The following is a 27,547-nucleotide window of genomic DNA, read 5'->3' as shown; positions in this document are numbered from 1 at the left end:
GCTAAGAGTTGTGGGAAGGCGGAGGGGGTCGTGGGGCATCCTGGGTCCTGTCCCAATGCCCCGTGATGCATTGCTTCGCATCCCAGCAATCCCTGTGTTTCCATCCGCATTTGGTGCCATCTTTCAACGGTTTGTGTACTGTGTGCTCTGCCTCCTCGGTCTGAAGGAATGGATGACTGTTGACCAATATGCTGCTTGCTCTTATTAACACGTCACGAGTGGCAGTGGAGTTACTCCTTAAACTACAAAGGCAAGAGGAGTTCAACATTGATTTCACCATGTGTAGTAGCTACAACACAAGATTGCTTGTGACATTCACGAAGGTGCTGACCACAGTGGAACGCTGCTTTTGGGCTTGGGAAACAAGCACTGAGTGGTGGGATCATATTGTCATGCACGTCTGGGATGACGAGCAATGGCTGCAGAACTTTCACATGAGGAAAGCCACATTCATGGGACTGTGTGATGAGCTCGCCCCAGCACTGTGGCGCAAGGACACGAGAATGAGAGCTGCCCTGTCATTGGAGAAGCATGTGGCAATTGCACCGTGGAAGGTGGCTACTCCAGACTGCTACCAATCAGGATTTCTGGAGTACCTGCTAAGTTTTAGCGTCTTATGAAGAAAGTTGTGGGAGACATGAATTTACTGCAAGTGTTAGTTTATTTGGATGACCTGATTGTATTTGGAAGAACCTTGGAGGAGCATGAAGAAAGACTTCTTAAAGTTCTAGATCGGTTGGAAGCCTATGGGTTGAAGCTTTCAATTGACAAATGCCAGTTCTGCTGAACCTCAATGAAGTACATGGGTCACATTGTGTCTCAAGAGGATGTGAGTACTGATCCTGACAAAATAGATGCCCTCACTACATGGTCACATCCAAGTAATTACAGAGGACTCAAGACCTTTCTTAGATTTAGTGGCTGCCATCGCAGATTTGTAAAGAACTATGCTACCATTGTAAAACCCCTGAATGATCTTAACCGTGGGTACCAGTCCAGCAAGAACAAATCTAAGAACAAATCCAGCAAGAACAAGAATAAGGGGAGGTCTCCAAAGGCTCCCGAGCAGAGACATTATGGCCCCTTAGAACCATTTGGACCACGGTGGGATGAGAAATGTGAAAGGGGCATTAGTGATGGTAGAGCAGTCAGCTGAAGAAGAGCCATGTGGGTCGTCGAGAGCCAGAGGCCCATGAGTCTTCATGGGTGTGTTGCAGAAGCTCTAGGTCTGCCCCCTGAAAGCATGCCATCTGCCTCAGTGAATTATATTGTGTTGGACCAATCTCCATTGCCCATGCTCAATGCAGCTGACTGGCAAGAAGCCCAGCTGCAAGATATTGAAATTTGTGATACACTACTTGCCAAAAGGGAGGGGCAAAGTCCCACTGCGATTATCCCACTTAACCCTGAGGGTAAACTACTATTGAGAGAATGGAACCAACTAAAACTGATTCAGCGAGTGCTGCATCGAATTACCACTGGCCCTTTAGAACAACAATGAACACAACTAGTGCTACCAAAAGAGTACAGAGCCCTGGCCATGAGGGCACTGCATGATGACTTTGGACATTTAGGAATGGAGAGAACCCTGGAACTTATTTGTAGTAGGTTCTATTGGCCCCGGATGGCGGAAGATGTTCATAGGAAATGTGAGACGTGCACTCAGGTGTTCAATGGAAAAAACTGCCCACTAGAACTGCATATCTGAAGAATATCACCAGCAGCAAACCTTTGGAGCTGGTATGCATTGACTTCTTGTCTTTAGAAGTGGACAAGAGGAATGTCAGGAATATTTTAGTAATGACTGACCATTTTACACATTATGCACAGGCATATCCTACACGTGACCAGAGGGCCACCACCGTCGCTCGAGTGCTGTGGGAGAAATATTTTTCAGTGTATGGGTTCCCAGCTCGGATATACTCCGACCAAGGGCAGGACTTTGAGAGTCACCTTCGGAAGGAGGTGCTGAGGATAACAGGAATTAAAAAGTCTAGGACAATGCCTTATCATCCGCAAGGTCATCCTCAGCCAGAGAGGTTTAATCGAAGTCTGTTAGATATGTTGGGGACTTTACGGCCACAGCAGAAGGCAACCTAGAGCCAGCATGTTGCGTTTTTGATGCATGCCTACAACGCCACAAAGAATGATGCTACAGGAGTCACCCCATATCTCTTGATGTTTGGGCAAGAACCAAGATTACCCATAGACTTGTGCTTTGGCATATCAGGATGTAGACAGCTATGAGACTCATCAGCAATATGTATCCCAACTAAGAGAAAAGCTGTGGGATGCTTATTGCGTAGCTACGTCTGCAGCTCGGAAAAACTCAGACCATAACAAGCATCGGTATGCTGCTAGGGTGTGTTCGCAGGAGCTCCAGCCAGGGGATAGAGTTCTGCTGCCAAATTTGGGTGCTGCTGGCAAACACAAGGTAGCCGACAGATGGAAGGCAATACCTTACCTGGTGGTGGAAAAACTGGGAGATCTGCCGGTCTATAAGATTAAATCTGAAGTGGGGCCAGGGCAAATAAAGACAGTACATAGAAACCTTTTACTCCCTGTGGGGTAGTTGGTAGGCGCCCCTTACGAAGAGGATCACAACATGGCAACTGGGCAGAACAAATGTGCTAGACCATCATCCAACATGGACAGCGGGCCCCCTGTGGCTAACCTATCCCTACTCAGCACACTTGAGAGTGAGTCTGAAGAGGAAAACACTACCATAGTGTATCCTAGAATGGAGACGAGATTTTGGTCTCGATCAGCTGAACTGAGGGACAGCGCCACTTCTTCAGCCCTAAACCCCATGGCGGAAGTATTTAGGCCCGTTGCTGACACACCCATGCCACCAATGAGACCGCCCTGCGATGACACATCTAGGTTATTGGACAGTGGAGACATACAGGTGGAAGGTGTCCTGGATGCCTTGGACCTTCCACTACTAGAATCAGAGATGCAAAGGCCTGTGCCAGTAGCCGAGGGATCCTCAAAAGAACCCTCACCATCCCTTGCCCAAGAAGATGTCCCCCCCTGCTCCTGCAATGCCCACTCTCTATAGATGAGACAGGGTTATAAGGCCAGTAAGCCGGTTAACTCATGATGCACCTGGGGTGGCTAGTGAAGAATCAATACACTTAGTTCACAGGCTTGTGGAAGCCATAGTGGGTTTCCTGAGGCCCTTTGGGTGAAACTAATGAATTTGGCATAATATGGAGTGTGATTTGTCGGGACGACAAATTCTCGGCTGGGGGGAGGATGTAAGCAGAGTCTGAATGAGCTCTCCCCGACATCTAGTGGTGAGCTGTGTGGAAAAAGACTTCAGGAGCTGATCTCATTTGCATGGGCACACCCACCTTGCCTAGGTGCTCAGCATGATGGGATTGCTTGCCCAAATGATCACTTGTGGCTAATGTTGGATCCCCAGTCTCATTGTTATTGGGGCAGGAGTAATAAAGGGTTGCTATCCTTGTTGTGTGAACCGAGGGCAACAGAACTGCACCTGGCATACCCCAATGGAGGGACTCATCCTCAACTGAACGGCACTTGCTAGGCAGGGAACATGGGTTCCAAAGCCCAGTGAGTTGAGAGAGGGTGGGGTACAGGTACTTGGTGGTGTGGGCCCTGTTTAAGGGCTCTAGACACCATTTGACCCTTTCTTTCTCCATGGTATAATAAAAGAGCTAATTTAGATTCAATTGAGAGTCTTATTACATGCTGCAGAGCTACTTTGGGACAGTGTCTCTATTGCAACAGACTGCCCAGTGTGCACCAATAGTGAGGCTCCCCCACTAACAGCTGAAATCCCTGAGAGCTGTGTTAAGTGGGGGGCCCTGAAGACATCTTGGTGAGTGGCCAGCTGGGTGGCTGGTGGAGAGGCGCAGCAAGTGGCCAGCAGGGAGGCTGGTGGCGCGGGCCAGAGCAGAGCCCCGCAGCGAGATGTGGCAATTGGCCGTTGGGGTGAGGACCGAGTGCCCGAGCAGTGGAACGTGTAAGGTGCCTCCTTAACCCCCCCGCCAGAAAGATTAATAAGGCCACACAAGAAGGGTGTGGCAGAACTGGGAATTGAACCCAGGTTTCCTGAGTTCAGTACCTCCAGTTCAGTGCCTTAGACATAAGACCATCTCTCTCCAATGTAAAATACCGTGTAATGCAGATATAGCCTGCATTCTAATTAGTGCCATTCTTAATCCCACTAATCATTCAGAAGAACAGAATTTATTTTACTGAAAAATGGCAGCAACTGGGCCTGCTGTAATTTAAGGAAATTAAACTGAACATTGCATAGCATAAAAAGAAACTCCATCAGATCAACATCTATATGAGGGAGACAGAGAGAGGAATTAAATAAAAGACATTCAGAGTTTTAAAAATAAATTATGTGCAGGATCATGAATAAATGATTCAGGAAATACACTTAAATTATGATGATATGAACATTTAAACAGTAAATTATAATGTCCTTTTCAAATGTAATTTAAAGTTCAGAGCAGAGGGAGGGAAAGTCCCCCACCTCTGTTATTTTTGTGAGGAGTGGACTCAACACAATGTTTGTCATAGGAATGCATTGTGTTTGGATATTTGTGTGGTTTTCGTGAAAATGAGGTTTCAGCATTTATTTGAAACACATGATATTCAATGTTAAATACCAAAATGCATTGAGAAGTCTGCTTAACTTTCTGAATAAGGAAAGACTGCAGACAGGAAGAAAGATATTATAGTAAGAGAAATTGTCAGACCAGGCCAAAGGTTCAACTAGTCTGGTACCTTTTCTCTGCAGTTGCCAACACTATAAGTTTCAGAAGAAAGTGTAAAATCCCCATGTTGTTGAAGCTTAATAATAAATAAACAACAACAATAATAATAATGGTGCAATACTATACCATAGAGGGAATCCCTTCATGTCCTCAGCTGATGATCAGCTTATGAAATTAAGTTTATTAATTACTGTCGTTTTCATTTTGCTAGTATAATTGCTGATATTTCAAAACTCTAAATATTTGCACATTTTAAATATTTGCATGATTTGATAAGACTATTCCCCTCTGATTATCTAATTTAAATGCTTTATGTCTAAATAAAATAGGTGAAATTCTGTTCTCAGATTCACCAGTGTAAATCCATTGGAGTCAGTGGGGTTACATTGATGTATGTGAGAGGAGAATTAGGCTCAATATACAGTATCTGTATATAGATTGATAAAGGATGGATTGGAACTCTGCTGTACAATACTGAACTGAAATATCCTATTAGTGCAGTGCAACTGGATATGATGCAAAAACAGACATCCTGAGAAAGTCTTATTGAAGAATTTTTGCTTCAGAGGGTTTGTCTACATGGTGTAGCAATGCCCACTAAAGAGGTGTGAATTTTAAAGAGCACCAACATGCTGTGTACTAACTGGCCTCTCTAGACCCTGGTAGCGCACACTAAATGCTCCCTAGTGCATGTTCCTGTAGTGCTGTTGAATCAGTAACTATGTTACTGCGCAGTAGGGAACATGTAGTGTACACCAGCAGCAGGGGTGAAAGTAACTTAAAGGACTTACCGGTACCCCGGAGTCCTTAGGAGGGGGCAGGGCCTCAACTGGAAGAGGCGTGGCCTCCACCAGAAGAGGCGGGGCCTTTGGAGCCCCGGGCACTTTAAATCACCATCGGAGGGGGCTCCCGGCTGCCGCTGCTACCCCCAGGCCCCGACCTCTGGTGGAGCTTTAAAGGGACCGGGGCTCCGCTGCAGTAGTAGCAGCCGAGCCCCTGGCCCTTTAAATCACCGCCAGAGCCCTGCCGCCGCTACCCCAGGGCTCCAGCAGCGGGACTCGGGGGACGATTTAAAGGGCCCCAGAGGGTAGTGGCAGTGGGAGCCCTGGGCCCTTTAAATCGCTGCCGGAGCCCCACCGCCGCTACCCCAGGGCTCCGGCAGGCTCCGGGGACGATTTAAAGGGCCCGGGGTGGTAGCGGCTACCGGAGCCCTGAACCCTTTAAATCGTCCCCAGAGCCCTGCTGCTGGAGCCCTGGGGAGGTGGCACCGGGGCTCCGGCAGCTATTTTAAGGGCCGGGGCGGTAGCGGCTGCCGGAGCCCTGGACCCTTTAAATAGCTGCCGGAGCCCCGCCGCTACCCCAGGGCTCCGGGGACGATTTAAAGGGCCCGGGACGGTACCTGCAGCAGGCGCCCAGGCCCTTTAAATTGCCGCCCAAGCCCCGCCGCCGCTTCCCCAGGGCTCCGGGGATGATTTAAAGGGTCCGGGGCTCTGGTAGCCGCTACTGCCCCGGGCCCTTTAAATCATCCCCGGAGACCTGGGGAGGCGGCGGCGGGGCTCCAGCGGCTATTTTAAAGGCCAGGGCGGGTAGCGGCTGCTGGAACCCCGGACCCTTTAAATCGCCACCCGAGCCCCGCCGCCTCCTTCCCAGGGCTCCGGCAGCAGGGCTCCGGCGTCAATTTAAAGGGCCTGGGGCTCCAGCCACTGCTGGGAGCCCCAGGCCCTTTAAATTGCCACCAGGGGAAGCCAATCCGCCCCGGTACAGCGCACCAGCTCTTGCTGGTACGCTGTACCGGGGCGTACCGGCTTACTTTCACCTCTGACCAGCAGGGTCTACGTGGGCCACTTAGTGTGCAGCATGCGGTGTGCTTTAGAATTCACAACCCTCTAGCATGCACTATCAAGCTGTGTAGACAAACCCTGTGATAAATTAAGCTATTAAGATGTTAATTTCAAACACTGATTCTAGAAATTGCTCAAAATACAGAATGCTGTAGCATGTAAATTACCTATAAGCAGTATAAGATACTGATTGTCAAAAATAAGTTCTGAAGCATACAATATCTCTTATGCTTTATTTGCTTTTTTATACATATGGTTCACAACAAAGTTATATTAAATAAAAACAATGACATTGGAAAGAAGATTTAGGCTACCATCCAGCAAAGCACTTAACTTGCTTAATTTTATTCACGTGAATAGTCCTTGTTGAAGGTGATGGGATTACCCAGGTGATTAAATTTAAGCCCATATTTAAACGCTTTGCTGGACCAGGGACATAGTGGAAGAATACTATGAGAAACAGGAAAAAACAAATGAAATAAAAACACTGCTCTGTCATATCAAACTCCAGTATAGAGCAGTGTGGAAGGGTTTTTAGAACATTAGTATTTGTGATAACATATAAAACTTGGAAATAAATAGATTAAATATTTATTGTGTGAATAAAGGTGGATCTAAGTGAGGATGCAAAAATGTGAACACCTTCAAAATACAGTTATCTGCAGGTAGATTGAATATTGACAGGTACAGTATATATGTACCAAAACCAAATATTCACAAAACTCCCACAAAAATGGGCAGTGACTGTTTAATCTTTTTTAAAGTAGTGCAGCTCTACTCACTGTAATTGGAAGAGCAGGTGTGGAGATAGGTCTAGAGAAAACTTTGAGGCCCTAGTTTTCAGCTGCGCCTCCATCCAATCTCCATATCTGCAGGCGTTTTTGGGCAGCTGTAGTGAACTGCACATATAAATATCAATCATTCACATCTAACTACCAGATTTGTGGGAGCAAAATTGCAACTGCAAAAATGAAGGCTATATCTAAAAATCTTGGTTTTAATATTTAATTTTTCCCCCAAACTGGAAAAGTGGAGAAAACACTAAAAGATGTATATTACAAGTTATAAGGTAGCTCTCTACTCTTCTGATTTTACTAAGTGCTTTCATAGTACTAAAAGGGGCCTAATCCTAATCCTAAATCAGGCCTCTTTTGGGGCCTAATCCTAAAATCATTGATTTAAATACCTTATTTAGGTAAACTCCTCTCAAAACCATGTAAATTATTTGGATTTCAATGGCAGTTTTGTTTGGGTAAAGACTTCAGAATTTGGCCCAAAGCAATGATGTTGTTTTATGGAAAATCCTTTAACATAAATAAAATATTCTAGGTGACTCTTAAATGTTTTGGTCCTGATTCTGATCTCACTTAAATCACTGTAATTCAGAATCAACTGAGTTAAAGTCAATGAAGTTAAGCCAGTGTGAGATCAAAATCAGGCCACTGAGTAATAATAGTACTCAGACTAGAGTGATGCTCAATAAAGTGAACACTCATTAGTTTTAGAATACATTGTACATTGCTCAACTGTCAGCCCTTTGGACTTAAATTCTGAATGCAGAATCTGTGACAAGCATCTCCCAAACTCTTCCAAGATCATTTGCTCTGCTAGACAAACAGAGTAAGTTTCTTTTTCTGCCTCTTCAGCTTGTGCCAGGAGACAAGCACATGTTGCTTCAACCACTTCCCAGGATATACATGTAGTAGGTTGCCTGTCAGGAAAAAAACAACAATATAAACTATTTGAATAGTAAACACTCAATATGCGAAAGACAAATTACACTCTACTAAACTTACTGAAACTGAAAATACATAGAGCTGAGTCACATGAAAGAAACAGTCAGATTCCCACCTTTGCAGTCAAGGAAGATGGTCTACCATTTAAGAGGCCTAGTCAGGCACCATGGTATATGTTGCAGGAAGCAACACACATTAGCTGGAAACATATTCTGCTAATTTTTAAGGAAAAGGCAGTGAGTGTCCTCTCCTGGCACACACAGCCATCTTGCTTCAAGTCAACAGGATGACTCTTGTAACCACCATATGGTTGCCATCATTCCACTCCCCCCGCAGCATGACTCAAGCAAGTAATGGCAGGACTTAGTACTAACTAACTAATTAACCAACCTCACAAGCACATGCACAAACAGCAAGCCTACAAAAACTATTTAAATTAATCAAAATAAGTCACCAGTCAGTTTTTAAACCAGAATTAATAATACAATTAAAAATATATATATATATATATACACACCTCTACCCCGATATAACGCTGTCCTCGGGAGCCAAAAAATCTTACCGCGTTATAGGTGAAACTAGGGTGACCAGACAGTAAGTGTGAAAAATCGGGACGGGGGTGGGGGGTAATAGGAGCCTATATAAGAAAAAGCCCCAAATATCAGGACTGTCCCTATAAAATCGGGACATCTGGTCACCCTAGGTGAAACTGCATTATATCGAACTTGCTTTGATCCGCCGGAGTGTGTAGCCCTGCCCCCCCGGAGCACTACTTTACCGCGTTATATCCGAATTCGTGTTATATTGGGTCGCGTTATATTGGGGTAGAGGTGTATATGAAGGTTAAAAAACAAAAAGCAGTGGTTGATGCAATGAAAAATTCATCCTGCATAGAAGCTTCTGGGCCTGATGCAAAGTCCATTGAAGTCAATGGAGAGACTCCTATAGATTTCAATGGGCTTTGGATCCTTATTAATTTTTATTATGTTTATTAGGATGGTCCCTAGGATGGGGCCCTGTTGGGCTGGCCACTGTTAAGAGTAGCAGACAGTTCCTGCCCCACATAGCTTACAATCTATATGGGCAAGACAGACAACAGGTAGAGGGGAGAGGGGTATAACATACAAGCAGGGTGAACAATGTGATCACCTGCAAACATTTTGTAAATGCCATTTTAAAAAAATTCTTTGGCCACGATTTTGTTAAAAGGGGATTAGCTAAATCGAAAGACAAATGAAGAGAGAAGGGATGCTGAAAGTGAGTGGGACAGGGGAGGAGAGAAGGGGGGGCAGGATCTGGCCCTCAATCAGTAAAAAAGTAATTGCAGTTCGGTAAGTAGGTGTAATATTTATAAACCCTAAGCTATGCATAGTGTATTCCTAAATGGTTTGTCTTAAATGATCTTTCTAATCCTATAAATCCAAAATTATGTGTGGATCTACAGATATCTGTTATACAAACCATTAGTCAATATTAGTCACTATTTTTTAGATAACTCAGTGATGGGCACTTCAGAAAAATCTAAAATAGCTGGACAGATAGATGGACTTGATTTTGTTAATGCCAAATATTCACCTGTCTCTTCTAGATTTTGATAACATTTCAAATGTAGATGTTGAAACAAGGATGTTTTCTTCATTATTTCTAATCTCCGTGTAGTTGGGCATGTTCATTAGTGTTTTTCGATCTGGGCTTTCTTCATAATTTTTGCAACCAATGCATTTGCAAATAGAGGAACACATAATTTTTGCCTGGAAAACAACAAACACCAAAATCATAAATTACTAAACATACATAAGACTATCCATTGGAGCCATGCTACCACAGACTCATCCTGGCTGTTCCAGTCCTGGAGACTCCCAGAGGGAGACTAGAGAAAAGTCAATAGAGCAAGGGGCTATTATCAGCTTTTGCAAGTATTCTCTGTGGGGCCACAGAGGGGAATGATTGGAATGTGTATGCCTCCGACCCTGCACATGGCCCACCCACTCCTTCCCTCTAGCCTGCCTAGTCTCCTTCAGCTCCCCCAGCATGGACTCTAGACATGTGGAGGACTTTGCTGGATCAGATGGGAGGGCAATGTCACAGAAGCAACTGAGCCACCATTCCACATGGACAGGAAAAATCTGCACTTGGGGCCTGATCCAAAAGTCCAATGGGAAACTTTCCTCTGTCTTCAAATACTTTTGGAACAGGTGCGGGGCAAGCCCCTTAAGGAGCCACACAACTGAGAACTAGTGGAGCAAAGTTGTGCTTTGCTCCTCGCAACACAGCCTTTCCCCATCCCCTACACTGGAGCAAGGAGTGCAGCTGGCATAGGAGCTGGCTGAGAGCTCCTCCACCCCCATGGGGAAATTCTTAGCTGGTGAGCCACAGCGATCAGGGAAAAGAATCTGTCCCCCTAAGTTGAATAAGATTTAGAATGAACAATCTGAGGGGGGGAAAGAAAAATATTTATTTTTAGTGTCTAATATTATTTATGCAAAAACAGCTGGATCAGAACATATCCATTTCTATTAAGAACATGATTAATGCTAGGAAAGTTCACTTGACTAACCTCAAAGCACTCACAATAATTCTTAAGGCACCCTGAGCGCTTGCAATTACATCCTTTGTTGTGGCGAGGTTTAATATCCCCCAGTTTCCCTTTCCCAATCTTTGGTAGGAAAGCTTCTGCGTTTCTATCAAGACAAGCCTAGAACAAAAAGCATTGGCATGTGAGACATTCACAGAAACAGGGCCGGCTCTAGGCACCAGCGCTCCAAGCATGTGCTTGGAGCGGCACTTTCCAAGGGGCGGCACTGCAGCCCCCCCCCCCCCTTTTTTTTTTTTTTTTGCTTCTGGCAGCGCCAATCAGCTGTTTGGCGCCGCAAGCCTGGGAGGGGAGGAGAATTAGAACGGGGGCGGCGTGCTCGGGGAGGAGGCGGAGCAGAGGTGAGCTGGGGTGAGGAGCTGCCGCACAGCTCCCCGGGGGGGGAGCTGCCGCAGGGGGCGCCTCAGGGTGGGGGGGGAGCTGCTGCGGGTGGGGGCGCCTCAGGGTGGAGCGGGGAGCTGCCGCAGGGCTGGGGGGGGGTGGCGCAAGGTGGAAGTTTCGCCTAGGGTGCGAAACTTCCTTGCACTGGCCCTGGCCGCCGCCCCCTCCTGCCCCCGGACCCAGCCCGCCACGCACCTCCCCCGCCTCAGCCCCGCACTGCCTGCCCTGGGCGGGGAGAGGCAGAGCCCGGTTCCGAGCAGGGCAGCGGATACTGCCCCGCCAGGGGATCCCCGCGGCTCGGGCACTTGGGGGTCAGTGTCCGTCCTCTCGGCTCTGCCTGCACGGGGCTGGGGAAGCAGCTGTCAGCGCCTGCCCCTCTCAGCCCTTGCACCCCCCCATCCCGCTCGCAGCCCGTCCACTTGTACCTCCCCCCATCGCTCCTTCGCCGCACCCCTTCCGCTTGTACTCTCCCTTCACCCGCATCTCTCCCCTTGTATCCTCCCCCTTCTCCTCTTCTCCCGCAACCCTCCTGATACCTTTTGTCCTCCTTCACCCTCATCCGTGAGTACATCACACCCCGCTTCTCTGCCAGTGTAGAGCCCCCAAGCACTCCCACACCTGCTCCTCTGCCTGAACCCTCTTTACTAGAGACCCACCCCTTTCCGGGTACAAGGTTTGAGGGTTAGTCCCTATGCCTTCCATGTGCATTTGGAGCACTAAAGATGGGGTTGCGGGGGACAGGGGGGTGAGATTTATACTAAAGTGAAATAAAAATAGGAGAAATGGTTTGATCCCCATGGCAAGTGTAAACGGGGATTGCTGTGGTGAACGAGGAGGTCACGTTTTGGGGGGCCAGGGCTGGGGCGGCAGGGGGTGTGGGGGGGGGGGAAGAGAGAGCCCGGGGCTGGGGCAGCAGGGTATGAGGAAGGGCACTGGTGGGGGGGGGGGAAGCCCAGGGCTGGGGTGGGGGGTAGCCAAAATTTTTTTTGCTTGGGGTGGCAAAAAGCCTAGAGCCGGCCCTGCACAGAAATTTTCTTTATGTAAAATACAAGATCAACTGTGCTTATGAAAGAAAAAGTACTTACCTGTACTTCTTATTCTCTGAGGTATGTGCAATAGACCCACACCTCTGAGTCTGGATATCTAGTGTAAGGTACGTGGGAATTCCTATAACTCAAAATTCTGAGCTGACAGGGCTCCACCAAGGGTACCATGTGCTCTCCCTCTTATGGTAAACTCTAGTGACTCCTACTCTCTCCGGCTCACTTAGGATCAGTCTGGTACACAACACATTATTCTTAAATAATCTTAATATAACATGATTCAATCACGAAATGCTAAAGCTCACTCACTGTGCAAACTGAAGTGAAAAATGGGGAACAGGCAGGGACGATCCTGCCCCATGGGTGGGGAATAGACTGCGGGGGACAATCCTGCAACCTGGGAGAATAGAGCAGAGGGGACGATCCTGCCCCTTGGTGGGGGGGGATAGAGTGGGGGGGACAATCCTGCTCCTTGGGGGGGGATGGGCTAGATTCGGGGCAAACACCCTCCACACGCCCTCCCCCCTCCGTCCCCTGCTCTTACCCGGCCAAATCTTCGCTTCTCTCTGTCCGGGCAAAATTTTTTGTTTCTGAGAAACAAAAGCGTAACTCCCTGTGTCTCATCCTCCCAGCAGCCCAGCTGGTGGGGGTTTGAAGGTGGGTGGGGCGGCCCTGCTCTCACATTGGTAGTGCGAGGGGGTGGGAGGCTGTGGGCCTGTGGGAGGGGAGCACAGAGAGGCCCGGAGAGGTGGGGCCAGGCTGGAAAAGCAAGTGACAGAGACTGGAGGGTGCAGAGAATCTTCATTCCCCAGATCCCCCCACGGGCTCTTCGGAGCAGCAGGGTCTGGAAGTGCACGTGCTTTAAAGGGCACTGAAAGTGTCAGGAACTGTGACCAACTTGGGGGGAAGAGGGAGGGGGACAGTTTGGCCAGAGATACACCCCCTTGTGAATTTCTGGATGTTACCACTGTCTCTCCGTCCAGAAATGACATCCCAACTGCCTCTTCTCAGAAATGAGGTATTTCTTAGAACTGAAAACAAAAACCCTTAGCAAATATTCAACTCTTTCCACTGCTGGGTAATGGTCACCTGGGGCTGAGATGCAGTCACCTCTGGGGTGGGACAGCTGAGGAACAGCAGCACAGCAATACTACATGGGGATGGCTCGCCCAGCGCTGAGATGCAGCTGTCTCTAGGGTGGCTTCTTCAGATAACGTGATCTTATGAATGGGTCCTTTTGTCTTTGGAACTCACTGCCACATGAGCCCTGCTATGTATCCTGGAGCTCTTTGCTGAGGATTTTTACTGCTTTTTACTCCTGTTTGATGCTCTCCTGTCTGGTATTTCCCAGGTTTTGGTTCTTTACATTAAGGGTGAACCACTCAATAAGACTCATAGACTTTAAGGTCAGAAGGTCATCTAGTCTGACCTCCTGTACATTGAAGGCCACAGAACCTCACCACCCACTGCTGTAATAGACCCCTAACCTCTGGCTGAGTTACTGAAGTCCTCCAGTCGTGGTTTAAGGACCTCAAGTTACAGAGAATCCACCATTGACACTAGTTTAAACCTGCAAGTGACCTGTGCCGCATGCTGCAGAGGAAGGCGACCCCTCCTCCCAGGTCTCTGCCAATCTGACCTGGGGGAAATTCCTTCCTAGTCCCAGATTTCGCAGATTTTATCTGCTGTCTAGGCATGCAGCCAGCATGAAGCCACCCAAAAAGCACTGAGTTGCAGCTGATGCTGGGGTGGGACAGCTGGGTAACAGCTGCAGAGTCGCACTGAAGTTCTCAGTGGGGACCTTGCTGTCACCAAAGGCTGTTCCAGGGGAGCATCTCCTTTGGGCTTTTACTGCCATTGGCCATGATACACTGACACTCTGGAACCCTGTATCTCTCAGTAGCACACAGTATTCACCCCTGTGATATGATTATGAGATGTTTTGTATTATGCATGCCTTGTGAGGTGGTATGTAAAATGTCTGGATCTGTTGAACATTCATAACCTGTTGGATTGGATGTGCTGTCATTGTATGGGAAGTTATGCTCTATGTGTGTTTCTGAAATATGTTGTGAGGTTGGGAGATGCCCACAGCCAGCTTTACAGTAGAAACAAAGGAGGGCCAGAAAGGTGTTGATGGCCCATCAGGAAGAATCCACTCTCTGAGAGACTCCTTGGAGAGGGCACTTAGTCAGTGGGATACTGCCTGACCAATGGGACTGCCTGACCCCCATGACACAGCAAAGATCTTTCTAGCAACTGAAAGAAAGTATAAAAGAGGGACAGAGACATCATAGAATATCAGGGTTGGAAGAGACCTCAGGAGGTCATTTAGTCCAACCCCCTGCTCAAAGCAGGACCAATCCCAACTAAATCATCCCAGCCAGAGCTTTGTCAAGCCAGGCCTTAAAAACCTCTAAGGATGGAGATTCCACCACCTCCTTAGGTAACCCATTCCAGTGCTTCACCACCCTCCTAGTGAAATAGTGTTCCCTAATATCCGAGCCTGGACTCTGTGACTGCATTAGTCACCAACAGGGGAGTGTGGCAGGAGAGGACACAGAACATGTCTACAAATAACATTTTCTGGACTGCTGAGGTGGGGGGAGAGGCCAGATTCCATCTGGCGCTTTAGGACTCTGAGGACGCTCTGGGATCGGGAGCGAAGTCTCTGGAGCCTCGGGAGGTGCAGGTTTGGAGACATGTGGCTCCTACCTAGTCCAAAGTAACCTACCGTGCTCCCCCACAAGAGCCATGTTAACAGGCAACACTGCCTCTCTCTTTCCTTGGCCAGATGGATCGTGTCCTTTTTCTGGTGGCTAGTCCGGAAAAGGAGGACAAGAGCTCACTACTGCTACCACCTGAGGGAGTTGCTGGGTTGAGATCAGCTGGTAGAAGGAGGCAATAGTCCCAGAATCTGGGACTTCAAGCCCCTAGAGTGACCTCTTACCTTTATAGACCCCCTCCCCCCATCATACACAGCTATGTGAAAGGTTAGCGTGATAGTAACGAGACCCCTTTTCAACCTTCACCACACAAGAGAGAGCCGGCAGCATTTGTCATTAACGATTTATTTCTCCTCTCCTGGCTCCCAAACTGCTTCTCCTCCCTACTGCCGCCAGCCACCTTCGAGTTCTCCCTCTTCTCTCCCCGGCTCTGCTCACTTGGGTGCAGCAGCTCAGCGGATGGTCCAGCTTTACTCTTTCACTTCCACTCTTCTTCACTTCTTTGGGGGGCTGCATTTGCCATTGAGCAGGCTGATGGAAATACCTGAGTGCTCTGTCTAGGCCAGGGGTCTCAAACACGCGGCCTGCGGGGCTATTTCTCCGGGCCAGAGCCCAATGCCGTCCTGCACCCCAACCCCCTGCCTGCACCCCAACCTCTGCCACACCTCGCACTCCCTCCTGCACCCCACACACCAACCCCCTGCCCTGAGCCTCCTGCCTGCACCCCAACCCCCTGCCATGAGCCCCCTGCCTGCACCCCAACCCTCTGCCATACCTCACACTCCCTCCTGCACCCCACACCCCAACCCCCTGCCCTGAGCCTCCTGCCACATCCCACATCCTTCCTGCACCCCAACTTCCTATCCTGAGCCCCCTTCTGCATCCCCCACCCCTTCTGCACCCCAACCTCCTGCCCTGAGCCCCATCTGAACCCCAACCCTCTGCCACACACCACACTCCCTCCTGCACCTCAACTCCCTATCCTGAGCCCCCTGCTGCATCCCCCACCCCTTCTGCAGCCAACCTCCTGCCCTGAGCCCCGTCTGAACCCCAACCCTCTGCCACACCCCACACTCCCTCCTGCACCCCACCCCCTGCCCAGAGCCCCCTACTGCACCCCCTGCCTCACCCCTCCAACTCCCTGCCCTGAGCCCCCTGCACCTCAACTCCCGCCCTGAGCCCCTGCCACACCCCTCCTGCCCCCTCTGGGGGCAGGGCTGGGGGCAGCGAGGGGGGGGTGTCAGTGATGCGGCCATTGGGCCAATGAACTGGTCCTCATGCGGCCCTCGGGGTCATCCGAGTTTGAGACCCCTGGTCTAGGCTCACAGGCCCAGCAGCTAAAGCCAAGCCCCCTCAGCGATCAGCTGTCCCAACCAGGCTGCGGGGCCGGCTCCAGGCACCAGCGGAGGAAGCACATGCCTGGGGCGGCATTCCGTCCATTCTTGGGGCAGCACAGGCCGGGCGACTTTTTTGGTTTTTGCACTTCGGCAGTTCGGGTGGCGGCAGTCCGAGCGTTGTTGTGTTTTTTTCTGCTTCGGCAGTTCGGGTGGCGGCAGTCCGAGCGTTGTTGTTGTGTTTTTTTCTGCTTCGGCAGTTCGGGTGGCGGCAGTCCGAGTGGTTGGGGGTTTTTTTGGTTTTCTTTTTGCTCGCTTTGGCAGTCCGAGCGTTGTTGTTGTTTTTTTTGCTTGGGGCGGCAAAAATGGTAGAGCCGGTGCTGCTGGGCTGAGGTCGCTCAAGTGGTCAGCCCCTCAACGCAGTGTATCAGGGGTGGCTCAGGCCTGGGCGGGGCCCAAGCACCCCACAAACAATCAGACTTCCAGGGCGGGCCCTGGCCTGGGTGGAACCCTGGCAGCCAGCAAACAGACAGACTTGACAGGGCTGGCTCTAGTCTGGGCGGGGCCCCGGTGGCCAGCCAACAAACAGTTCCTGTCCTGGGCTAGAGCCTCCTTGCACCATGTAGGGGGTCAGCCACCCGGGGTGGGGTGGCAGGGGGACGCGGGCCCACCCTCCTCCCCCGCGTCCCAGCCCAAGGCGCTGGCAGGGGCAGGATTGGTTGCCCCTGCGTCGGCGGGGATCCAGCCGCAACACGCCGACTGAGTCGCGCCGGGCCCTGCAGCCAGCAGCTCCCGGGCTGCCCCTGGGCTACTTCCTGCCTCCCCGGGGTTTGGTACCTGCGGCCTCCAGGCCTCTTCCGGCTCCTCGGGGTAAACCACAGCGGGTACTCCGGGCCGGTCCTCGTCCATGTCTGGGGTTAGGGTTAGGGTTAGGGTTAGGGGCCTCTGGAGAACAGGCCAAGTGTCCTCCTCTGTTGCAGGTTGTCCCCCAACTGTGGTGCAGGGCCGGCCTTTTATGTTTCCGGCCACGTCCCGGTCCTTATGGTGAGGGGGGCGGGGCGATATAGGCTCCGCCCTCCAAGTGGCGTGTAGGGGGTCCCTCGCTCTCCTGCTCGGAGGGAGGCCGCTCAGTCGCAACAGAGTCCACCAGAGGCCCCGGTGGGCAGCCAACAGGCGAGGGGGATGGGGCGATATAGTCTCCGCCCTCCAAGGGGCGTGTAGAGGGGCCCTCGCTCTCCTGCTCGGAGGGAGGCCACTCAGTCTCACTACACTCCCCGTTTAGAGGGAGGAGGAGTTGCTGGTGGCCTTGGAGGCAGAACTCCTGCAGCGCCTCCGGCACTTGGCGCAAGTGCCGGATGATGTGAAGTTGGTTCATTATGTTGGCCGTGACGTCCTCCTGCTGCAAGGGAACGAGGACCTGTCAGAGACTCAGACGCCCCCGTGGAATCAGGGGGAATTAAGGGCACCTGGGACCAGCAGCAATTCCACCCAGCACCCGCGCACCTCTGAGGGATGAAGTCCCCCTCCTGACACCCAGAATGGAGTCTTGTTGTCCTTTCTAGGGTCCTCCAGTGCCAACAACCTCCTTGTAGGGGGAGCTCCTGCCACCTCCCACCCAGTGCCCCTGACAGTTGTCCCACCTCCAATCCACAGCTCAAGTTCTCTGACCCCGCAGAATGGCAGCCCTGGTGAATGGGGCAGATCAGCAGCCCCTGCTAAGTGAATCCTCCCGTTCTCTCTAGAGCGAGTCCAGCCCTGCCGGCAGCAGGATGAGCTTCCCCTGCCCAGGTGCCTCAGAACTGCCCGGTCAGTCGCCATCACCCCTCAGTCCTTGGCCTCCCGGGCTGCCAGTGACGGGAACAACTCTGGGTGGTGGCGCGGGTGACAGGAGAGGCTCGCAGAGGGCACGTAGAGGACTCTGCTGCCCTTCCCAAGAACAGAAGTCCGTGCTGAGGCAATGCTTGTCATTCATTAGACTTGCTAAAGAGCTGGGCTGGAGCTGCTCCGGGACAAGCTGGCTCCCTCCTGCTCATGGAGGTGAATTCATCTCCCTTCCCAGGAGCACCTGCTCTCACTCTCATTCCCCACCAGTCGCCTTGCTGCCAGGCCGGCGAATGGCCAGAGGATGGGAATGAGGCCTGGGCCCCGCCCCAATCTCCTGAGTCTAATGCAGCTGCTCACCTTGTTCCCCATCAGCTGCTGGGCTTGCCCCAGGAGGGAGTAAGTAAGGAGCAGCCCAGCCTGGCTGACACGCAGCAGGGGTCGTGCATGGCCAGCACTGCTGTCTGCAGGAAGAATCTTCTCTGCCCCTCCGAGAAAAATTTGGAAAAAACCTGAAACCAACCAGATGTGAGGCTTCAGCAGATTGCCCCGAACCAGGCTCCAAATCCTGGCCTACAACAGCAACTCCGTCGCATGGCTCCAGGAGGCAGCCACCTGCCCTGCAGAGCTGTGCCATGCCCTGGCAGAGTGTCCTTACCTCCCCGACCCTGGCTGTGTTCTTATAGCCGAGGAGCCTGCTGTCCTGGTGCCAGTCCCAGCACCAAAGGTCTTCGACCTCATGGATGTTCAGGTCTGGGAAAGAGAGAGACACACACACATTTGTCATTCTGCTTGCAGGGCTTGTGTCCTTCCAATCCCATTGGTGGCTGCACAGTGGGCAGAGCCCAACAGAACTGCGGGGGTGGTGGAGAACACAGAAAGAGATAGAGAGAGACTTATCCGCCAGCCGGGGTCACTCGGAGAGAAATTGGCTGGGGTCCCAGTCTCACTCGTCTAGCGGGTGCCAGTTCCCAGCCGGGTTCCTTACCCCTCTGGCGCAGCAGGAGCTGGTAGAGCCGGTAAACCCCCTCCCTGGCCTGCCGGCTGATGTCCTCGTCTGGGTCACCGACGAACAGAGCCAGCTGTGCCACGTGGTGACCCATCCTGGGGAATTCGGCTGAGTTCTAATGGAAGGCAGAGGGAGAGGGGACTCCATCAGCATTTTCCTGTCAGCTCCCAGTCCCCGCCTGGCCAGGACTCTCCTTCCCCTCAGCCCCTCTGCAGGAGATGCTAGAGGATAGGAGCTAGAGCTGGATCCTTAATTATCTCTGCCCGCAAGGGAGCCCGGAGAACAGGGATGTGGGCAGGGCCCTCCATGAGGATTTGCTTCCCCAGCTGCTCCAGGATGACAGGAAGGCAAGAACCTGGAGCATGCTCCCCTTAAAAGCGAGAGTCGCCACTTAACCAGGACAAGAAGAACTTGACTCAAGCCAGGCTCATTCTCTGCTCTGACTCTGCCTCCCCAAGAGGAACACTCCTAACCCACAGCCCCTGCAGCAGCAGATCCTCCAGCCCGTTGGAGCCAGCCCCCCTACGCCTGGAGTCAGGAAGCTGGGCTCAGAGGCCACTTACGTCAAAGTCAGGGAGGGAGATGACGGACGTGAGCAGGGCCGCGCTGCTCCTGATGGCCCTGGCTCTCTCTTGTGGCACCCTGGACACGGTCCAGTAGTTAATGTGCTGTGGGGAAAGGAGGCAGCTCAGGATTGATGGGGGGGGTGCATGTGTAGTGCTAATGGCCCCCCCCCATCCCAAGGGGGCTGAAACATTGCATGCGGTGGGGGTGGAATATCTGATTCATTGACTGCAAAGCTTTAGAAGGGGACCCTTGCCCCCAGGACGATGCTTGTATCCTGCAGGTCACAGCTTGTCATTGTCTCTCTAGATTGGGACAATGCTCGGTGTCGGGGCTGGTCCCATCCTCCCTGAACTCCTGATTCCTGAACAGCTCCCCAGGAAGGAGACAGACCCCTCCCCCCTCCCTGGCTCTCAAGTCCTTGGCTGGGTGAAGGGACTGAGTGTGAGCACAATCCCCCCAGGAATCTCGGGGCCCGTCAGACAAGGGCTGATTCTCTGGGGCCCTCCTGTTTCTCTAGGAACGAGGCTGTGGCTGTTCTCTGAGGACCATCTTCTGGATCTCCCAGGAGGGGTTCAGACTCTCACTCCCCAAGCCAGCTGGGGGCCCTGTGGTTAGTGCTCAACAGAACCAGACAGAGCTCTGGCTTAAAGTCCCAGCTCCTTCCTCTGTCCTTCAAGGAGGAAGGGCCTGACCCTGCATTGCACTGACTGCCCTGACCAAGGATGGCCACTGGGGGCCCAGCTAGGAGGACAGACTGGAAAATGGATCTAAGAGTTAAGGTAAAATTGCCCCCACCCCCTCATCGGGCTCACCTCCAAGATGTAGTGGAGCTTGTCAGTGTCTGGGGTCTTTGCCAGCAGGTTCCCCAGCATGGCGTCCAGAAGGTCTGGTATGACCCTCTGCAGATCCTGCAAAGCAAGGGAGAGCCATGGGTCAGAGTTAGGGAAACTGGGGCTACACCTGCCACAGGATGGGAAGAGGGGTCTCTGGGAAGCACTGGTGAGACCCCCAAACACATATCCTGGCCTCTCTCATTCACATCCCACTGCAGGCAATTAGCAAGGATTCGGGCAGGATAACAGCTGGCTGATCTACCTGGACTTGATTGGTGTCCGTCTGCGTGCCCAGGGTGAAGACTGCGTGCAGGGCGGCTTGGAGGAGGTGGGTCTCCAGCTCCGGCTCCAGGGCAGGTGTCATGGTGCTGGCAAGAGAGTGGAGCCGGTATTAGACTGTGCAGTGCGGGGGTGGGACTGGCACCGACACGGACGTGAAACTGCAGGAAATAGGCAGAGGCTGGCGAGAATGGAAACTGAGGCACCGAGCCAGGGAATGATAAGGTGAAGGTTTCCCAGACCGACAGTGGCAGGGCAGGAATGGCGCCTGTTCCCTGGACCCTGCTGCCCCTCCTGTATCTGATCCTGGGAGACAGCCTCTCCCCAAAGCCAGTGACTGGAGTGAAAAGAACAGAGCAGCCAGGAGAGGGAGTGACCCTTCCTGCCACCTCTACCAGAGGAGCCACTCTTGGGAGGTGACCTGGGAGTGGGAGGGGCAGTGACTCCCAGCCACGGGCGTGAGCAGCACCGGGGGTTAGGGGAACCGGGCGGGAGGGTCTCGGTACCTGAGGTTGGCCACAGCAAAGAGGGAGTTGGCCAGGACGGCGCCGGGTGGAGAGTTAGGAGGAAGCTCCTCAATGAGCTCCTGTGAGACGCAAAGGAGACAAAGGAGCGTGTGAGATTCGGGCCTCACTGACACTCCCCAAGGAGGAGATTACACAGCCAGCAGGATCCCCCCAGCTGCCTCCCGCTCCTCCGATTCCTGCCCACTAGTTCTCCCGTCTCCTCTCCCCAATCTTCAGCCCCAGCAATCCCTGCCCTCAGCTGCCCTCCAGCACCAGCCATCCCCCAACCATCGGCCCGGGGAGACCCCTGCCCCTCCCATATCTCTGTCCACCCTCCAGCTCCCGGGCGCCGTGTCTCACTCACCACAATCCTCTCCGCCACAGCCGCCTTCGAGCAGTGTGGCTCCAATGTGTAGTCCCCTCTCTCCTGGGCAGCGAGGCACGCGGGGTAGATGGCGTGCAGGAACTCGAGCTGCTGCGCCTCGTCCTGCACCCACCAGAAGTGGGGTTAGGGGAGAGAAAGCCAGTTAGCCAGGGACCTCCCTGCCCCAGCCACACCAGCTGCAGGACTTAGGCCTGAATGGGGGATAGTGGGGACCTGCCTATTGTTCAAATCACCCACGACTCCTCCCCAATCAGGGTCAGGAACTGGGACAGTGCCTGTGGGGGGAGGAGACCCCGGCTGGTGTGTGACAAACACCCCCATCTTGGGGGTCCCAGATCATGAAGGAGAAAGGTCCCCATTAGGGCCAAGACCTTCTGCAGGGGGTCAGGATGCTGGGAAGGAGCAGGACAATCTCAGTTCCAGCACAGCTGGGGAACGTTTGTACCTTTTCTCGGGCATGGAGCTGCTCTCGGATGTTCATGAGAGCAGCCTCCTCTGTTACCAAGTCTACCCCTTCTTCTTCCTCCTCCTCGTCCTCGGAGTCCCTGGCGGACGCTGCACCAGGGAGAGAAGGGGACAGGGTGACTCCTGCTACCACTCGGGGGAAGGACAGGGGCATGGTGGGACAATGTGTCCCCTTCCCACCTCCGGGACATAGGGCAGATTGGGCCCCACACTCCCCCCCTCAGTGATGGCATCAGCCCCCAACTCCTTCAGGAGCCCATAGCAAAGAGACCCTCCCCACTGTCCTGGACTCCCTTGGAGGTGCCTCCCCCCACCCTCGCCCAATGGAGCACCAAGGACCAAAATGGCAGCATCTAGTGTCAGTGGGGTTCACATGGCTCAGGGCAGACACCTGGCTGGAGACCCGCCCCCATAGCACTGCTCGAGGGCCTGGGCCCAGGGTGTTCACAGCCCCCTCCTCACTCCTCCCTGAACCCAGCCTGGCTCCTCACCTGGAAGAAAGCAGAAGCGTCCGTCGGCCAGGGTGCTGTCCGAGTCGCAAGCGCTGCTGCTGTCGGATGGGGAGCGGCCCGAGCTGCTGGGGCTGGCAGAGGGATCCTCCACCTCCTGCCCTGGGGAGGCTGGAAGGTCCTCACTGACCGAGCAGGGCGATGCCCGCTCTTGGAAGTTGGGGCTGGGCTCCTGGGGCCGCTGCTGCCCACACAACAACAAGCCCCAGAGCCACCCTGCCCGGTTCCGCCCCTGGGCTGGGTCCTGCCTGCCCAGCCGCAGCCTGGCCCAGCTCCATTTTGGCCTGGGAGGTGATGCTCCCACCTCGGCGCCTGCGCCGGGAGTGGGTTTCCTCCGCCAGAAGGCTGGGCGCTTCCACCTCCTGGCGCGGCCGGGAGCTTCTTCCCCGCCAGCGGGGACGGAGGGGCCGCTTCGCTCCTGGGGAAGATGGTGGCTGCTTCCCTCAGGCTCTGGGGCCACCTGCAGAGCCTTCTTCCTGAACATCCTCAGGAGCCTGGCCATCCTGGAACCCAGCGGGGAGCAGGCGTGAGTCTGGGGTCAAGGCAGCCTCTCACTAACCAGCCTGTTTGCTCCCTCCCCATCCCTGCCCCAGCCAGAGCAGCTCCTGCTCCCCCCACGGGGGTGCAGGGAGGGCAAGCTACCCCCACTGGCAGGAGTTCATTGCATGATCTGCTCCCCCTCAACGCTCCCCCTCGTCATCCCTGGGGCTGCAAGAACTGGGGAGTCTCGTCCTTTTCGAACACTGGGGTCAGTCACAAAGAAACTGGTCACTTTGGACAAGCAGCTCCCTCCTGCGACCCCAGACCACACTCACACCCCCCCACCTCCCGCCCAGGCTAGAGAAGGAACAGAACCCAGGCAGGGCCGGCTTTAGGTTGATTTGCCCGATTCCCCAGAATCGGGCCCCGTGCATAAGAGGGCCCCGCGCACTCACTCCAGCGGCAGTCATCTTCAGGAGCCCCACTCCCCTGGCCAGAGCGCCGGCCGGAGCGCGGCAGCCCCGCGGCCCCGCTCTCCCGGCTGGAGCTCCGGCGGAGCGTGGCAGCTCCGTGGCCCCGCAACCCAGGCCGGAGCGCGGCAGCCCTGTGACCCCGTGACCCCGTGACCACGGCAGCTCCACGACCCTGGCTGGAGCTCCAGCCAGAGCGTGGCTGCCCCACGGCCCTGCGACCCTGGCTCCAGCTCCGGCCAGCCCCGCGGCCCCGCAGCCCCAGCCGGACCGCAGCAGCCCTGCAGCTCCACGACCCCGGCCGGACCGTCGGCCGGACCGCGGCAAGCCCCATGGCCCTGCATTCCTGGCCAGAGCGCCATCCGGAGCGCGGCAGCCCCGCGGGGCCACCTCCCCCAGCCGGCAATCCGAAGTGCCGCCCCAGGAATCGGGCCCCGCACTTGCTAAAGCCGGCCCTGAACCCAGGAGTCCGGACTTCTCCTGGGAAACCATTCCCCACTTCAAAGTCCCTAGGCATAGCAAGGCCAGGGCCCCCTCGGTTCCCATTGATTTCCATGCTCAGCAGCTCACTGGGTCTGGCCCAGCTCACAGACTCAGCCTGGGGAACAGTCTCCCACAAGGGAAGGGCTGGGAGCCCCATTGCTGGGACTTTGCCAAACACACTGGAGACGGCTCTGGAGAAGCCCCTTCCCGGTCTGAGAGCGAGGGGTTCCTGGGGGCTGTTTGCAAATCCAATCTCCTTTGGGAGAGATTCTCTCCCCCTCTTTCTGCCTCTCCCCAGACAGACGGGGGATGCCCCCGAGGAACCCTAATGCCACTCACTTGCTCTGGTGACGGAGCGATGGATGGAGGATGTTCAGGGTCGTCCCTCGCCCTTCTCCTCACTCTCCAAGCCCAAGGCAGGCTGGAGAGGGTGGTGGTGAGCTGAGGAGTTACCCTGCCCAGGAAGCAGGCAGGGTGATGGCACGGGGCGATCGGCTGGCTGTGAAAACAAGAGTCTGTCTTATTGTCAAGGGACGGAGAAACTCGGCCAGCAGCAGGGGGTGCAGAACACCGCCCTAGTGGGGTGGTGACAGCGCATCCGGAATTCCGACATCCCAACACTTTACACACCTTCCTGGAGCCTCCCGACCCCCCTGGGCTGTCGGGACTGCGACCCCAACCCCACTGATGAGAAACAGGCCTGGGAGGGGAAGCTACTGGCTCAGGGTCACACCAAGTGTCAGAAGTATGGATGGGACCCAGCAGGCCTTCTTTCCAGGCCCCTTCGCTAACCACTGCTGCACGCTCCCTCCCACAGCTGGCAATTACAACCAGGCCCCCATGTCCACTCCCCCTGCCTTTGAGAGGGAGTGTGCTCCGCTGGAGTGACTGGACCAGGGGATTGGGAGTCAGGACTCCTGAGTTCCATTGCTGGGTTTCCTGTTGGTTCCACTGCTGGGTGTTTTCCTTTCCCTGTGGGACTTTGAGCAAATTGTTCCCCCCTCTCTGGCTCTGTCCCCAGCAGTCAAATGGGGATTTCATACTTTCCCACTATTGGAAAGTGCTGGGAGAAGCCCCCAGCAAAAGCTGCTCTGACAGCGCTAAGCAGCATCTGCCCATTGAAGGTGGGAGCGCACTGCCCAGGAGGAGGAGGGTTTGGCTCTGGGGTTTCACTTCAGCCCAGTCTATAGAGAGGGGCCCAGCCATGGACTTTGGCTCAAGAAGACCAAGTCTCCAATTTGTTAAGGGCGTTTTGAATTCCAATCCTGTGCTCCAAAGTGCTTGGTGTCATTTGCAAATTGTAGAAGCATGCTCTCCACTCCATTTTCCAAATCCTTAAGGAAAATATTGAATACTACCGGCCCCCGGACTGATCCCTGCCGGACCCAGTAGGTACACCCTCTCCGTTGGACAGCCAGACATAGAGAAGGGCTCTTGGAGTCTGGGCTTTCAACCAGCTCTGCACTCCCATTCCACTGATTACATCTAGACCACATTTCCCTCCGGCTGCTGTGGGGAGCCCCGGGCCCTTTAAATCCCCACTGGAGCTCCGGCAGCCGGGCTCCCACGGTGATTTAAAGGACCGGTGCTCCTGCCGCTGCGGGGAGCCCCGGGCCCTTTAAAGCGCCGCCGGAGCTCCGGCAGTCAGGCTTGGGCGGGGATTTAAAGGGCCCGGAGCTCCGGCAGCCGGGCTCCCGCGGTGATTTAAAGGGCTGGAGCTCCGCGGTGGCCGGAGCCCTGGGCCCTTTAATTCGCCCCTGAGCCCCGGAGCTCCCAGCCGCCTCTGCAGCTGGGAGCTCCGGGGTGATTTAAAGGCCCTGGGGCTCCCAGCCACAGCCGGAGCCCCTGGGCCTTTAAATCTTGAAAGGCCCCGCCTCTTATGGTTGAGGCCACACCCCTGCTCAGGACTCCGGCATAACGGTAAATCCTTTAAGTTCCTTTCACCCCTGGGCAGGGATAGAGCCCAGAAATCGAGATGATGGGGAAATTTCATTGAACCGTTTCTGTCAGAAAATCCCATTCAGACTAAACCAGTTTGTTTCTTGAACTCATAACAAGTGGGATGAAAGTTCTTTGCAAAAATATTTTGTTGCAAAACAAAAGCATCGCCTGTTTGTCACAGTGTGTTAAATTGTCTCCTCGCACACCAAGAGGAGACCCTTAGATCTCGAAAATTAGATAAGAAACCTGAGTCTGAGCTAAGTAGTTGCTGCTCTTATCAATTTCAAAATAAAAAAATACAAATAAAATAGAATATTTCAGCTATTCTATTATGTCACAATCTGATCTGAGTAAACGTGATAGGACACCTCATATTATGCACTCCTCCTAGTGACACTCTCCAATGGATCTCCATCCTCCACCCACCATGAGGTAGGTAGGAGCGGATCATTATTATCCCTACTTGAAAGAGGGAGAAGCTAAGGCTGAGAAAGGAGAATTGACTTGTCTTAGGTCACACAGCCAGTCAGTGGCAGAGTTGGGAATAGGACCCAAGAGCCCTGATTTTCAAACTAACCATCGGATCTTGAATTTCATACATTGAATGACCTGAATAAAGGGCTCTCAGATGAGTTCCAGACCAACAACAGTGCTCAGTAATTATTCAGCAAGTATTTGAGGAGAACTGCAATGTTAGAGAGAATCATGAGCTGCTCAGAGACAATGAATGCAGAGAAGCAGCAAAATTCATCAAACCTAGAACTGCTTATGACTTATTTACTTGGTCTTAAAAGAGAACAAGAACCTGAGTCTCCTCCTTGTCAATAACCCCCTGCTCAGCCAGTCAGGGTAGAGGCTGAGGACGGGAGGCTGAGGGTTCTCACCAGAGAGCCCAAAGGATGGCCCAGGTCACTGGTGGGGATCAGTGGCATAGCCAGGTTCTAAGAGCAGGGGGAGCAAACATTAAAAAGGCGCCCCCCCTTGGCTCCTCCTCTGGCCACGCCCCCCTTGGCTCCTCCTACGGCTGCTCCGCGCCCCCCCCTTGGCTGGCTCCTCCGGCTGTGCCGCGCCGCGCTTCGCCCCCCCCCCCATGGCTCCTCCGGCCATTCCATGCTGCCGCCGTAGCCCCCCTGTGGCTCCTCCGTCTGCGCTGCGGGCTGCCATGCTGCGCCCCCCCTCGCTCCTCTGGCCGTGCCGGCCCCCCCCATGGCTCCTCCGGCTGTGCCGTTCCGTCCCCGCGGCCCCTCATGGCTCCTCCGGCCGTGCCATGCTGCCGCCGTGGCCCCCCTGTGGCTCCTCCGTCTGCGCTGCGGGCTGCCATGCTGCGCCCCCCCTAGCTCCTCCGGCTGTGCCGGCCCCCCCCATGGCTCCTCCGGCCGTGCCGTTCC

General features: G+C 53.7%; 1 protein-coding gene across 1 annotated transcript in view; it reads right to left on the bottom strand.

Annotated features, from left to right (window-relative positions):
* Nucleotides 1–27,547, bottom strand: part of TESMIN (testis expressed metallothionein like protein) — a 139,687-nt gene that overhangs the window by 21,870 nt on the left and 90,270 nt on the right. The window contains exons 10-12 of the mRNA XM_065403341.1: nt 10,892–11,029; nt 9,910–10,085; nt 8,116–8,309 (exon numbers count right to left, since the gene is read on the bottom strand). Of these exons, the coding sequence (XP_065259413.1) occupies nt 8,116–8,309; nt 9,910–10,085; nt 10,892–11,029 (508 nt within the window). The remainder of the gene's footprint in view (nt 1–8,115; nt 8,310–9,909; nt 10,086–10,891; nt 11,030–27,547) is intronic.

Source organism: Emys orbicularis, chromosome 4 (genome assembly GCF_028017835.1).
Source record: "Emys orbicularis isolate rEmyOrb1 chromosome 4, rEmyOrb1.hap1, whole genome shotgun sequence".
Taxonomy (NCBI): Eukaryota; Metazoa; Chordata; order Testudines; family Emydidae; genus Emys; species Emys orbicularis.
The sequence above is the reverse complement of the archived record's forward strand: the minus strand, read 5'-3'. Positions and strand labels throughout refer to the sequence as shown.